The sequence below is a fragment of the Dermacentor andersoni genome, chromosome 11 (genome assembly GCF_023375885.2).
Source record: "Dermacentor andersoni chromosome 11, qqDerAnde1_hic_scaffold, whole genome shotgun sequence".
In the NCBI taxonomy this organism is placed as follows: Eukaryota; Metazoa; Arthropoda; class Arachnida; order Ixodida; family Ixodidae; genus Dermacentor; species Dermacentor andersoni.
Genome location: NC_092824.1, coordinates 34,229,243 through 34,245,067, shown reverse-complemented (window position 1 = coordinate 34,245,067; position 15,825 = coordinate 34,229,243). Strand labels below are relative to the sequence as shown.

The 15,825-nt window shown below is 46.7% G+C and overlaps 1 protein-coding gene across 1 annotated transcript; it reads left to right on the top strand.

The window, feature by feature from the left end:
• The first annotated feature begins 617 nt into the window (after window positions 1-617).
• LOC126517396 (uncharacterized) lies at window positions 618-14,628 on the top strand. The gene is made up of 5 exons (XM_072285600.1): window positions 618-838; window positions 5,049-5,076; window positions 7,569-7,681; window positions 11,180-11,200; window positions 14,482-14,628. Exons 1-5 carry the CDS (start codon window positions 757-759, stop codon window positions 14,499-14,501), a joined length of 264 nt encoding a protein of 87 aa, XP_072141701.1. The 5' UTR covers window positions 618-756; the 3' UTR covers window positions 14,502-14,628.
• The last annotated feature ends 1,197 nt before the right edge of the window (window positions 14,629-15,825 follow it).

Here is a 15,825-nt window from a genome sequence, read left to right as displayed (position 1 = left end):
ACTTTCTGCTTCCTTAGCCAGTTCAAACATGAAGGTCCCTGTAAAATCATCTGACCGGATTCATAACTTGGTACATGAAGGAGGAGGAGGGGGAAGAATAAACATTTTATTGATGAGGAAAACAAAATGGCGGAAGGGAGCGGTGTAGGGTGGGTCCCTATTCCAAGACTCCAGTGGCCACCGCGACCCGTCCAGCTTGATTCAGGAGATAGCAAGGATGAGAATCTGCTCTCTAAACGTTTTGCGATATCTTCCAACATCTGCGCCATTTCTTCTCTAGTGAAAACATCCGAGTCGGTGTTCCTCAGACGCCGAAGCATTTTTCTACTACGAACAAAATCGAAAAATGGACGCTTATTTTTAGATTTTGATAGAAAAAAAAAGATCTTGGCAATCGTCATCGTCTTTTGCTTCAGAAACGGTATGTTTATATTAAAGTTCTGTTGTATATATAATCACTCCATTTTGTCACACTGGGTATGTAACAACATATTCCAGGCTGCTTTTCTTTCTTTTATGATCACAACAGAAGTGTCACAGCAATAACATGCTTCCTTCCTGTTCTTCCTCTTCTTCTCCTCACTATTCACGTCTACGGGCTGCATTCGGCTCGGCGCCGACGGTGGAGCCACCCGCCAGCCTCGGCACGCACGAGGATCGCTGCTGCTTCGTCCCAGGATCTGAGCTCGGTGCGCGCGCCGTCGACGAAAGAACCGAGGGCCGTGGTAACGCCGATCGCGGGAGCAACAAACAGCCATGATCAACCCGGAGGTCGGCAGGGGCGCCTCCGGCTACTTCGAACGGGGACACCACCGGGCAGAAGGGGTGCCGGACATCGGTGAGTAGCCGGGACGAGGCGGGAGGGGGCCGGCAACAGCTTCGCAAAGTACGGATGGCCTGACGAGGAAACGACGAAATGCTGCCACGTCGTTGTACCGAGCTCCACTTTTGAAGGGACCACGTCAACGCGCGCTCGGTTCTGCGTGAATCACGTCTGCCTATAGAGTGGTCGAGTTACCAGCTGCGAACAGCGCGAGTGTACGCAGCCTTTACTTCTATTAGGTTCCAATCTGTTTATTCTATAGCGCATGGACCGAGCGTGCGGCATGGTCACACGTGGTCTTAATGCGGTGTCGCCCTGTACTTAGCGAAAGACGACGATCAAATCGGCCGACTGACACTCGAGACAAGTGGGATTCACACTGTTCGAGCGAAACTGCTTCCGTGGCTAGACTGAAATGGCTCTGCTTCGCATCATGTGACCACTAGCTGGTGACGCGAGGTTCCTTGGATGGAAGCTTGGGCTAGCTGCAGTTTTATTTGAATAAGTTTACCTCCGTACTGCACAAGTACCAATGATTCGATATGATGCCACCAATGTTCTTCATATTATGTACCACTGTGCTGCATGGCAATAGGAACGGGAGCCATTTGTCAAGCGTTTGTAGCCTTTTGCTCCTGCTCCAGTTTCTGTAATAGAAGCAAATAAACCTTCACCTTCAACATTTGCAATGGCAAAGAAGCCCGTGAGTCATGTAGGAAAGGAAGACGCAAGACACCCGCAGACACCATGTGTATCTTAAGATGTTGCGTTATACGCAATGTTTTGCACAGGCAGTGTGATGTCTTAAGTCTTCCTTTCGTGTCTTACGGACTCTTTTACTACGCCTAACAAGTTTTATCCCAAAGTTCCCGCACTGTGCATCGACACTTATGCCAGCAGCCACCGGAGCTATTATTATTACTACCTGTAATGATATCTAGCTAGCCAGTGCGATTCAACTGATAGTATCAGCCTAACATAATACATGCGCGTATAGTAACCACATAAGTACACAGAGAGTGCTTGTCTTTGGCTAGAGAATGGTAGTGGGCATTTTCTGTACTAATATCATGGACCTGAAATAGTGCGTGACAGAAGGCATTCCAAGGTGCTGTGAATAGTCAAAGGTTGACCTAACACTTTAGTGCCTAATCTTCTGTGATTTTAGACAAACCGGCGCGTTCAGCACGAAACAGCCAATAATATACGTCCTCCTAAAAATGGGATTCGGGCTTTTACGTGCTCTCTTTAGCTGTGCCCCGCTTCGCACATACACATGGGCAGGAACACAGGGGACCTGCTCTTGTGTACCCGTTGTCCTTGAGTTACTGTAGCTTGCGAGGTGCGTAGCCTACTTAAATTACGAGATCATGCATGAGTCTTCTCCATGCATTGCGGTCAGCGTGTATACACAGACTGACTCGCAATACAGACTGACTCCGTACCTATAGCTTGAGTAGCTTAAGGTGGCATGAATACACTGCTACCTGGCCACTGATATGCAAAGAGCACATCTGAATGGCTCTTATACATTACTTTCATTATTTGTTTGCTGCACTGGTTACGCGCTCTGCACCTCGAGTCGTCACTTAGTTTGTCATTGTGCTGCCGCGAAATTGATATCTGTCTTCTAACGAGCGGCCTAAGGCTAGACTCTCGGACAGGGACAAATATTTGTTCAGATGAAAGGATTTCGAAAACAGCCGTGTCAACTGCTCTCCTGACTCTGCTGGGCAAGAACGCGTGCGGTTATACCCAAGAGGATGACGGAACAGACGATAGATGTTCCTATTATTTCCTATTATTTTCAACATGGAAGTGGCGATGCGAAGACATTAAATATTTTTATAGAGTTTAGGATGCATGGGTGGTATCGCGTTGCTCAGTGGTTGTACTAATACGTGAAACTAGTAAAATCACATGAAACGGCCATCCAACGTCGGACACTGCTTCGCCACGTCTATTTCAGGGGGTGTGACCTGAAATGAACAACTGCACAATGTACCTGAAAGGAGCAATCGCGTGCAACGGACTCGAGCGCTGATTAGGGCTTGCAGAATAAAGCCCCTTAAACTTCGTAAAGTAGCGGCACGCTTTGAACAATGCCGCTGCCTCCTCCTCGCGCGCTCTGGCCAACGCCGCGTCGCTATTGGCCTAATAGCATCACGTGGGCCCTCGCGCCATGCATCAGTGCCATTTTTGCTCGAGAAGCGTCTACGGAGTGGCGAGGAGCGCATGTTGGCGCTGTTGCTAGGCTCGAGCAGTGTAGGCGGCGCCACGGTCATGGAGGGAGCGTGAAAGAGAGGAGAAACGAGGTGGAGTGAAGGCGGACGAGGAGAGTGTCGCTACATTACGAAGTTTAAGGAGCTTTACTTGCAGAACGCTTAGCCCGATATTGTGGCAGAAACGGTGTGACCACTAGTTCTTTCCCACTTATAGCGCTTGCCGTAACTAAGATGGTCGACTTCCAAGTTTCAGTGCTGCTTCGCACATTTCAGAAGCAGGAATTCAGCTAGTCCCGGAGGGTGGCAGGGACGGCGACATCAGTCAACCTATTCACGCCGTATTTTCATGTAATTAGAGGTCCTCCACCTTGGCTGGGTTGGCCAAATGAGATGGGTGAAAAAGCGCACTTGTGGAATTGCTTAACTTCCGCAAGTACGCTTCTCTGCAGAATAAGGGTAACTCAAAGAAGATGGCGGACCCCGCATTATAGGTAAACATAAAGCATAGCGTACGATCTGGTTCATGAGGCGTGCGAACGTCACGTCATGCTTTCGGCTTGAACGTGACGTTCAACCCGAAAGCATGAGTGACGTTCAGCTGCATAGCGCTTTGAGAGCGACGCCGAGCACCTTGTGTAGGGCACCAAAACTTTGCAGAGAAACCTGCTTACAGCATGCTGATCAGAAAACTGAAATTAACGCGACAATATGCCTGATTAATAAAGTAAAAACAAGGTAAGAAAAAAAAGAACCCCGATGCTTAGTACCGATGGCATGCATTGCATGGTCGCTCTTGTGACGGGTAATTTATTTGGTTCCAGAAGGGTGCGTCGATGTCAGCAGATGTAAGCAGATCGTGGATGCCACGCTTGCTGCCTGGTTACACGGGTAGCGGGGACGGGGGCACGGGGAGGGACAAGGCGAGCTTCCATTAAACAGCTTCTAAGCCATCCCCACCAGTTCCGTATAGTCCACGCCTTTAGTTAACGCACCGCATCATTTCAGAAAACGATGAATGTCGAACAATTTGTGAGCGTGGCCAGTACAGCCGCAAAGACTGTGTTGTTCACGTATAGTAGTACAGATGGGAAATCTAAGTGCAAGGCGGCGTGCCCAGATTACGGAAATATTCTGCCTTTTCTTGCGTCCTACGGTCAATAATCTTTAGACGCTTATTGTACACCAGTGTATTAGGCAGTAAATAACTCCTTATGATCTTATGATCTGATGTCCTTCTTAGCATATACCGACGCATCCGCTGTCCTCCTTTGGCGTGGCAGGGAAAACTGAAAAAAAAAGGGGGGGGGGGGGTCTCGATATATAGAAACGCAGCGAGGTAAGCATGACGCACAGCCAGTTTGCTACCCTGCTCTGGGGCGAGGAGGCTAAAGAAGAAAAAAAGAGGAGAGAAGATATTGTACAATGGCGCTTAAGCCGCAGATGCCGACCGAAACAACAGTCGTTCGCTGACGTCTGTTGATTTCACGAACTAAAGTAATGCGCGTATTTCTTCTGAGGTATGTGACCATAGGCCGAGTAAATTTTGTGGGTGCACGTGATCTTGCGATGTATAGATGACGCTGGTCATCTAGAGGGGAGAGATGTCAGGAGGCGAAAGAAAGAAGGAACAAAAAGTTAGTGAATACGCTACTTTAAAAGCGTTCTGCGCTTCTTGAAAAAGCGTTGTTTCATTTCTCTCCCCATTCATTCGATTTCACCGAATTCCGGCGTTGTGAGAGTAAAATAAGAGGGTGGCGCGTTTCCTGGCTTCGGGCGCACTATCTAAATGAAGTTAAAGAAAGAGTGCAATAAAGCAGCGACATCAAGGACGATTTGACACATGTTAAAACTTTGCTAGATGCGCATTACGTGTTTCTTTTCGGTGCTAATTGGCGCTTTTGGGCGATAAATATTCTCAATAAGTTTGACAATAATAATCAAGAATACTGCAAAGTTCAGTGCGATGTCTTCATACCCCACGTGACTTCTTTCATTCACAGCTGTCCTGAAGACTGTGCGCCCTCCACCGTAAGTTATTCATCACGCTGAACCTTCTCACAGCGACGGATCAGCTGTTTACGTTTTCATGCAGGAACCGTTTAGTGTTGTACCTAAATTCGAATTTTTTTTTTTGCTGCACCAGACAGTCTTCGTTTGGTAACGACGTTGAAGTTGCAAGTGGCAGTAGACTCCTGCGTACAGCCCGCCATAAAAATTTACGGGACGGAGCTCTAGAAGAAATATGAATCCCCCCAAATTAAGCCATAGGGCTTTCTTATCTCATGGCCTCAATAACCATTAGACTACAGCTTTGAATTTGAGGCTCCCTCGCCTCCTAAGCTGCTGTGTCTAACTGCGTATTTTGCGTTTCCCAAGGTGGCGCTGAAGTGATGCTGAGCTTATCTAAATTAACGAAAAACAGTGGTACGTTCACAGTGTACCAATATAGAAGGCAAAGCCAAATCTGTTCAAAGCCGGTAATTTTAGTTATTTGTTTAGCTGAAAAGAAATCTAAGCAAATAACAGTAACGAGGTTCCGACTTACTCGTCTGTTGAATCGCTGCTGGAACAGAGATAAGGTGTTAACTTCCGTGCTTTGGTACAGTGTACAAGGGCCAACCGGAACAGGAGACTTCGTCTGCGCTGATCACCTTGAAATTTAACGAAAGCAGACGTTTACGAACGCGGCAAAAGCCTACGAGCCTAACAACACAATGAAGGTTGCCCAAAAGTATGCGCCGACGCAGTGCGTCTGTCGCGAGGTTTTCTGTTTTGCCGCGTTTAGAAGCGAACAGGTTACCTGGATGCTTATCATTGGGCGTTTTCTTCTCTAGTTGACGTAGCTCTCTTTCCCGTGTGCACTTGTTCCATGTGTGTCAAGGACCACTGTCATTAAATTTTGATCTGGTAGTTCAAAACATGATGCATCGTTTTTCTTTTTTTTTTGTCGACACTAATGTCTGGTGCGGCTTTTCAGTGCGGAATATCATCGACTCATGTGGTATTCAATACTTATGTGGATGCTATCGAAGGTCTAGACAAGTCTTAGGTTTTGGGTTAAACCTGAAATGCCCACAAACCATTCCACATAAAATAAAACTAAGACTTGTCCACATTTTTACTTCGGCCATGGGGAGCATGTTAAAAAAAAGACTATGACAAGTTCGTCCTAAGAATTAGCACAGTAATTAATCTGTAATTGATTCGAAAAACGGTACTAAGGACTTTGCGTTAAGTTTAAAGCCTTAATTATAACCCTAAAATGGGAATTCTGAAGTGTCAGGCTCTAGCGCAGTATAAATGATACGTTGATCATTGTTGGACTAACGAGAGTGAAGTCACCTAGCATTGCTCTGGCGCAAAGAAAGTGGCTTATCTGAGACGAGGCAAGCTTTGTCGCTTTCAACTTCGTACCTGAACTGCACCGCAGACGACCTCAGCGCATGCAAATTTACTGATTTCGCAGCATTTTTGTGTACTTGTTAGTTTGCTTTAGCTGATAACTGAATGCACAAGATATTTCAGGACAAGTTTTCTGTAGAAGGATTGAGATTTCTGTTCTTTAACGTCGGGTACTGTACTCCTAGCGCAAAAACAAAAAAAAAGAAAATTGACCGGCTTCGTTTAGAAGTCGCAGGTACATTTCTGTATCATCATCTATTGGTGTTTGCTAGTACATATGTTGCTCAGGAGGACTGTTGTTAACGGTGAAAGCAGGGCTTCAGAGACATCTTCGTCAATGGTCCCACAGGCATCTATGCTCCACATTTGATATGCAGTTTTAATGAAGTATCTATAAGATGGGGGGGGGGGGGATCTCAGCGAAACCCCTTGAAGTCTTCCGAGAGCCTCTGGGAAGACTGTTAGTGGTCATGTATCTAAAAATTTTGCCGTAATCGGACGGTACAGCCTAAAGATTGTCGCTCCCTACGAAAGCTTCAGGCTATATAAGATTGCCCAGAGCCATTATATGAGAAAGGGGTACGGGAGGTGGTCAATCAAGAGGTAGCGTATGAAACATGGCGGCCATGACGTCAGTACGGGCGCGCGCAGTACTCAAGATCGTGACGTTCGAGGTTGGTTTTTGATGTTTTCAGAGCACTGAAAAATGGTGCTCATGGGCTATGTTACTGAGCATATATAATCTAGATTAGGCAACGATCTTTAAGATAGCGTGCATAGTCATTGCGCCGGAATGTGGACTAGATGAATGAAGAATCACTTTGAAATTGCGCAAACTAAATCCTTCTCTCTCTTGGCAATGTGGAAAAAAAAAGTACATTTTGTAAGCTTTGACGCGCTGGGGGCAGGGGAAAGCAGCCATGACGTTTGGTAAATGAAGTTGTAAGCAGTTCTTTTGGAAATTCTTTCGGGAAACGTCTCTTCCGACGATATTGTGCCGCAGTGGCAGGGAATCGTACCAGTCACCTCGCGCTCGCAGCAGAAACGTAATAGCCTCTGAGCTGCAGCTAGGGCTGTGTAAAAAAATTACGTAAGCGTTGTCCTTTGTCCGCACGCAGCTGCGAGGTGCCCATCATCCCGGACGCGCTGGTGTATTTCGGGAGTGGCGCGGCTGTCATCGTGGTCTTCCTCGGGCTCTGCGTCATGGCCTACATGCTCATCTTCACAGAAGGTACGCGTCAACCATCGCTTCCGCTTTAATAAAGCCCCTGCAACGCATTACATCTGCGGAATATGTACGACATCAATAAACGACATGTTCGCACGAATATTTTTCCAAGAAAGGGAGTTCTAAATCGCCCTGTAATGGCACTGTTATCGACAATCAACTATAGGACCTGCAACGAACACTTGTCGTTCGCGCTTTTTCGTCGGTGCCACAGCTCTCGAAGTTACGTCGCCGCGCGCTTGCGGAAGGATACCTGCCGTACTGAGTACTCATCATTGCGCTGAGCTTTGGCATCGAGGCACCGGATCTCGGAGGTTATAGTATCCGCGCATTAGCATCAATACTAGCCAGTACATGGCGCCGTCATCTTGATAGCGAAACTGTTCCACAAGTGACGAGACATCATAGATGAGAACAGTGCCTCAGACTCCTGCAAGATGCACTGCTCAGCCGAATGCTCATTATGACAAGGGCGGATACGCGAAAAGCGACCGGGATATTACGAAGCTACAAAAATACGTACACAAAATCTTTTCAACCAAATAGTGGTAATTTGTTGGACGTGTTGGTAAACTGAAAGCATATTTAGCACCCGCAAACAAGGACAGAAGCGAGACGACACCAGAATGGGCTGGCGCATTGTGGTGTCGTCACCCTTCCGTCCTTGTTTGCTGGCGCTAAATATGCTTTCAAATAGTAGTCGCCGGGATGCGAGTATAAAACATATATTTCGCTCATATCTCTGACAGTGGTTGCCCAGCGACGAATAAGTTTACGGCGCTAAACAAGTGGTAGTTTCGCCCAAACGTGAACTATTTAAAGCGATTGCGAAGTTTAACGTTGTGCTCGAGCTGTTCGCCCGTCTGGTACCTTCCAATGCCGCCAGATGCCAGGCGTGTCGCAAGGCTGGCGTAACGATAAACGCCGGAAGAGACGTTATGGGTGTCGCACCTCCGTGGAGCGCGAGATGCGACTGGAGGGAAAGACCGTCGGCGTTTGTTAGTGCCACACGAAATGATTACACAGGTTTGGCATGACGCATAAATGCCCACGTTTCGCTCAGACCAGTTCGTGTACCATGGTGTAGTGTGCACAATGCGGCCCCTAACGTGCGTTCGCACACCACGCTCGTCTTCGGGCAGAGCCAAGCGAGTGCAGCGTGACGACGCGAACACGTGACCTCGTCATGCCTAAGCCTCACGCTCGCGGACCGCGCATGCGCGTCGGCACTGGGACGGCACGACGGCTGTGGCGCCGACGGCGCGAACGCACCGCGAGCGTCCGCATAATTATTATCGCAGTAAAATTTTACGGGGAGCCTTAAGGCAGCGACGCGACAAAGCACAAAGGCGGCGACGCCAACGTGGCTAGTGGTGTCGACATCAGTGGTTAGTTCTATCGAGGAGTACCGTTAAACTGTGCCATCGTAGTCCACGGGTGTTCTCACATTGCCTTTCTTTGTATTGTCTGTTCCTATTGTCCTGTGTATCAAAAGCCAGGACACTGCACACGCTCATGTTACGAGAGCAAAGAGGCGCACGTAGCCTCAGTGGCGTCCACCCTAGCGCGCGCCTCGAGGGACGGGCACCCCAGACCCGTTGAGCCCGAGGTAACTGCGACGAGTGCGTAGAGTGCCTTTTATGTAATGCACTTACGGCAGACGACCCCGCAAGCAACATGTTTTTCGGTTCTTCCTGTACGATAGGCATCTTGTAGATGGCTTACAATGCATTCAGTTATGTAGAGGTTTTTTCCAATGGTAATACTGAGCACGAGCGGCGTATGTAGATGGCTTGCAACACATTCAGCTTTCTATCGAGAGATTTAGTTTTTTCAATGGTAATATTTCTAAGCCCCGGCGGTGTTTGCAGAGTGCGGAGGGAAGTGTCGTTAGTAGTGCCCAAACGACGTTAAATAATCAGATCACGCAGCGCTTGCGAATGTTAGAAGATACTCTGAAAGCTTCGTTTGATTAATACGTTGAGCTACTGAAGGACTACATAATTGCACGGTTTCAGCGTAAGGTGGGTTATTCTTTTTTGCGATACCTGTCGTTATGTAAGGAATTAACTCAGGTAGAAGGATACGCTTGACCGAGGTGAGTGATCGGCTTTGTGTGTTTAGCGCATGCTGTGAACTATACTGGCGTACGAGGCTCAGTCGCAAGTTTTTTTTGTTGAGAGGTGATCGAAATTAAGAACTGCACCAGCTTTCTATTATCTGAGCAAAGATGTCGGGCACAGAGAACCTGTCATAAGCCCCGCCGCTTTCTTTCCGGTTGTTCCAACGCTTTTATATTTGTTCCCACGCTGCACCCTAATATTCGTGTTCGGCTCTAATTAATGACAAGCAGCTAAAGAATGAAACATTATAAGTGATACATACGTAAGCGCCAGGCCACTCTAAGTGTCTCGCAAAGAACCTTGGAATGAGCACAACACTAATCTGAATATAAGTTTAGGAAGACGTAATTAATAGCTTCTTCCCTGGTGGGCGCAATTAAAACGCGTTATAAATGAGCTCGGGGCAGTAGTTCAATTTTGAGATCGCTTCGAAACAGTAGCTATATGGTTGGCCACGGTAGCAAACGATGGCGTCATCATTCTTTGCGCGCCGCCTTTATTTGTTACAGCCGATTATGCTATGCGAAAGTTGAAATTAACTCACAATGAAATTTTCTTTCTTTTTTTTTTTTGTAGCGGATAACGGAGAGAAAAAGTAAATAAGCGACGAATTCGAGATGCACTTTCTTTTGTCAATTGTTGGTTGCTTCGGTGTAGTCGAAGCAATCACTGACATTGAACGTTAATTTGTTGAGTTGGCAAAGCGCGTTGATGAGGGATAATGCGAAAGATTATTTTACGTACACACGTACGTACATACACTCAAACACACACACACACACTCAGGCACGCACACAATACACAAATTCAACAGAATACTTTCTTAAATGGATGTTTAGGAAATACAAACACACGCACTCCCACACATGCAACAGTACAGCTTCTGTTATAGATGTCTCGTAAGTACGCCCTTGATGCTCTCGAAAAAGCGACCAGTTTCTCAGTGGCTTAGTTCAAATCGACAGCAGAACGCATTTCGCTTAGGTTAATCGCCCTGTGTGTTTATTCAACTTCGTTGTGTGCTTCTTGCCTAAATATCAACTTCAGCAAGTTTGCAGTGTAAGCTACGGGTAATACGTGGTAGTAGTGTAACAGCGCCTCCAACATATGTTTTACGTAGCTAACAAGGTCTGGCATCCGAAAGAAATATTCCAGAAGCACCAATGAGAAGGTATTACATTATAAAGAAAATAGCGCAACGACAATTATTTTTCAGGAAAAGGTCCGCAGATATCTTTCACCTCCCGATTTGGCCGTACACAGCAAGTCTTCGCATGCGTATGATAAGGTGGTTCTAAGTCATTAGACAAATTGATCAATGTTGATGACCGAATCGACTTTCTAATTATTTCTTTGCTTTATAATTGCTTCTCCCTAGGTCGAAGCCACGACATGGACGGTGAGTGCAGCAGACTTACTTGCCTTCCTTTTTCATTCCCTTTTGTTTATTTATTTATATCAATGAACAACCAATAACTGCTGCTACTACTATAGCTACTACTGTGTTTCCACATGGGAACGCCGGTGATGGATATGCCTGTGCATGCAGCTTTACCTGAATCTTACATTAGCCTGGACTATAGGGACAACTCAAAGTGCGATAGCTTCAATATACCGGCTAATTCGAAGAAATCTATATTCCTAAAGCACTAATGCAACACGACTACGTATTAGCAAAAGTTAAAGCGTCCTGCGAAAAAAGCGTGGCATGAAAGGCGAGACCGACATGCAGGCGTCTGCATTTATTGCTGAGTACCAAAGATTGTAGTGGATAAGCATTTGCGTGAACGAGTGGGAAAGGTATGTGCAGTAGTACGCGGTGACGTGCAGGCATAGTTACATGCTAGAGCGATGATAGGGTAAGTTGTGACATTATCAAGGTTTCGTTAATCGGATGATTGCATTTATAGATATTGAAGGAGCTCTGCCAAAGAAACAAGTACTGGGCGGATCGGGTTTAAGCTTTCCAGAAGTAAAATACTTACTTCTAAAAACATACCATGGCACCATGAACGAGTCACTCACACACAAAAAGCAAAATTCGAAATTCATGCGCGCCGAGGTGGTTTCGGAAGGACTAGAACAGTAGTGGTCAAAGCAGTACTGGGCCAATTATGCGGCTAAAAATTATACTAGTCCTTTCCGCGCGCAAAAGTGAGAGGCGTCACAAGACATTACAAAGCGATCCGTGAAAACGCCTTGGTCACCGAAATAAATGAGAAATTGTCGCTGTGAGCTGTTAATTTGGAATTCGGTAAAAATTGCACCCATGTAGGTCAGACCCTCTACGTCCTGCTACGTGTGCATACGTGTCGTTACTTACGAAGGAGCCCACCCTTCAGAGCCGGCATAGGCGGAGAGAGAACATGTAGCGGAGTGGCGCGCTGAGAAGTCACGTGATCAGCGCGGAGCAAGCGGTAATAAGAGAGGTTAAGGGTGTCACGTGAGATCTCCGAGGCGTGCCGCAACCGCGACTTAAGCAGTCACGTGGCACTGAGGACGAAGAGGCGAGCACGAAATAGAATGAAGACAAGGAAGAGGACACGATGAGTGTGGCCTTCTTCCTTGTCTTCGTACTATTTCGTGGTAATCGTGGTATTTCGCGCAAAGTCTTACACTGAACGATTTCATCATAAAATGCTATCTTGCTGCAAGATTTGAACAAAAACAAAGCACGGGTAAGCAAGAAATCTTTTAAGAGGTATTCTACGGCAGAAACGCGGGTCACTGTAGAAATGTAAAGCCACCAAAAAATGGCCGATGAGAGGAAATCCAAGGAAGATGAAAACCCATAACCCGACCATGTTTGGCGGTAGTTGCTTGTGGGGGGCACCACCGTACGAGCAATGCACCGCTGGCTGGATCCCACTGATGTCTCTCTGTATTTTCAAAATAGAAAGACTTAAAACCTGGGCCAATTGGTTTTCGTTGAACAACGCGAGCAGTGTCAAATGGTGGCGCAAGATAGCAGAGACAAGCAGGACAGATGAGGTTCTGTCATCTTTGTACTCTGTCTCGTTCTGTAGTCTGGTGCTGTTCGCCATGTCATGCTGAATAGAGCTCCATTATATTTATTCGCCCAGTGGTGGTTTTCCTTCGTGATGAAGTGGCCATGTGGCCGATAGATGTGCTAAAAGCACTCATTAGCTTGATGCCAAATCCAAAATACGCGGCGACAAATAGCAAGGATTGAGTCAATCTTGAGAACTATAGACAACCTGCAGAGCACTACGTTACGACAATGTGGCGGAGCTGCGATCACTTTCTGCGCTAAAAAAATAAATAAACAAAAGGAAGCCCATCAACTCAAATGGCAGGATGTTTCCCGTAAGGCAAGCTTAATAAAGCCAAAGAGTGGACAGATGAGCTAGTTAAAACTCGTCAGTGCTTAAATATTACAGCGCAAAGCGTCGGCGAAAGTAAAGCCGGATGTGGGACGAGCGCTCTCACAAAACGGACATTTTTAGAAAAAGCGGCGAAAATACGTGGCGCGCATTTTCTAATGCTGTCACCGGTGGTGGCCGATGCCAGTAACAGCACGGAGGTGCTGCAAGGCGAACCTTTATTGAGGCGAATTTCGGTCACGGATAGCCAAAACCAGCCAGGTCAGTAGCAGCAAGAGGGGCGTGCTGTAGCGGCGGTCGACAAACAGTGTCCCATAGCTTGCATTTGGTCACTACATAAAGGCTGCCGAGGAGTTACCTCCTAGAGTTATCGTCAGGTATTGTGCGACTTGCACTGCCCGATACAGTGGGCCCGTCGAAAGTACAAAGCTATAGCAGGTTGGCAGGTTGCGCGAATGTTGAAAAGTGAATGAAGATAAGAACAAAACTGATTGAGCAGTGTTAATCTCTCGAGCATAAGAGCGGCAAAGCCTAATAAGCACGTTACAATATGCATATCCACTCAAATGTGTAAAACAAACAAAAGAAACGTGGTCTTTTTTTTTAATTCTTTATAGCGGTTTGCAGATTCAGGTCGTATGAGCCACATAGTATTTTGCCGCCTTTCAAGGAGAAGAGCTGAGACTACGCTTCAAAAGACAGCCAACCTTCCAGAAGTTGCTGAGCAATAAGTTGTTCAATGCCGCGGTCACCGAGAGAGATTCGACAACATAGACGTACGGTCTTTGTGACAACGTCATTCTCCTTTGTTTGGATATATGCAGCTTTTCAACCACCCTTGTCTAGTAAGAACCCAGAAATGTCGGACCGGAATAAGTTCATGGAGTTTCTCTAAAACGTCGAAAAGTAGGGGCTTCTACAGATTCTAGAGTTCTGCGGCTCTCAGAGGTCTACACTTTGCAAATGCCTTTCGAAGCTCTATTGCCTTGCTGGTTTTTACTGGCTGCAGCAGAGCTCCACGTACTGAAGAGCTCTACTGGCTCTCAGAGCAGTACGGCTTTGAAAGCTTTACTGAGGGGTCTTGCACAGACTTGCACGGATTGAAAAAAAAAAAAAAAAAGCCTCCGCGGCTTTAAAGCTTTACTGCTTCGCCAGCCCTTTCCCGGCAGCTTGAGCCCACCCGGCATTGTTACTGCGCGCATGTGTTTTAAGTCCACGGTACACTGACTGCCCCACCAGAGGGTGCCTTTGTCGCGCTATCACTAGTTTCCTTGTTGCCACTCTGTCTCGTCTGCAAGAGAAATCAAAGTATGGTTCGTTGCACTCCTTCTTTCAGAGCTGTACGGCTTCATGTGACGACAGCCTGGTCGACAGACGCGGGGAGAGCAGGCTCGGACCAGCCGAGGCGACACACCGTTGCCGGTAGAGAGCCGGTGTTGCCCTGACTACAATCATCTCATTCGAATGAAAATATTTCCCCCAAGTCTTTGTCTGTGTGTGCGTCTGCGCTGATGTCTTTTGTCAAGCAACTGGGTGCTAATTCATACGCAAATGCCTCTTCCGTGCAGCGACGTCAATTTCCATCATAAAGCGAATAATGGTTTCCGGATGCGACGAACGTGCGCGAAGGATACAATAGACGTCAACTTTCAAATGAATTTATTTTCAACAGTGCTTCCACGAGTCCTACTACAAGTGCCGAGGTGTTCTCGGATCATGCGACGAGATGATGACAATTGCAAGAGTAGTGTGCAGGACGATGACAACGAGACGAGACAAAGCGCTGACTTTAAAGCAGTTAACCAGGCTTCCGTTCGAAATAGGCCGGCAGGCGTTTTTGCAGTAACATGTATGGGGCCAAATGTCGGTCTCATTCACGTTGATGCCTCAGCTAAGTACCGTAACTCTGCTAGAAATTCAAGCTGACGCTTGACAATGCGCGACGTGTTGATCTTTTCCTCCTAAGTCCTGTTAGGTGCAGTTTACAGAAGCGCGATCTCGATTTCTTTTGACAAGTTAGGCACTTGTCGCCACGCTGCTTCATTTCTCATTCGTTCTAAATCTTTTGGCAATATGTGTGTGCTATATTTATAGTTGAAGTCAAATATTTGCTCCCATCAACCACTATTTCCCATTGAAGTGCGGATGTAGTCAATATAATCGAAATAAGCCGCCGGGTATTACGCCTAATTCGAGCCGACATAATTCCTATGTGTTTTCCGTTTGATTTCACGCCTACGCTCGAGAGAGCCAAAATTTGATGTTCAGAGTTTGCAACAGAATACTTATTGCGGGCGATGCCAGGATAATGTTACGCGCTATCATGGGTATGCTGGCGTATAAGCAATTGAAACGAGGCGGCTATTACATCAGGCCAGCAGAAAAAAAAATAAGTGTCGAATTTGGTCGTCTTTCCTTCACTGTGGTCGCTCATGCCGTAGGCGTGACAACCCTATATAATACCATAGCACTTGCTAAAGAGGTCTCAAACAATAACAAATGAACGTACCATTAGCAAAGTAGTCCACTACAATACCAAGAAAACTACTCGTTCCACGAGAGCAAGCTGAGTAAGTACGAACACACGAAAAACGAGTCAAGGCGGTGGGGCGATGCTGCCTTGATCCCCCAGTATCTCTCCATAACGTCAAGAATTTTCACGTCCCTTCGGCATTTTACT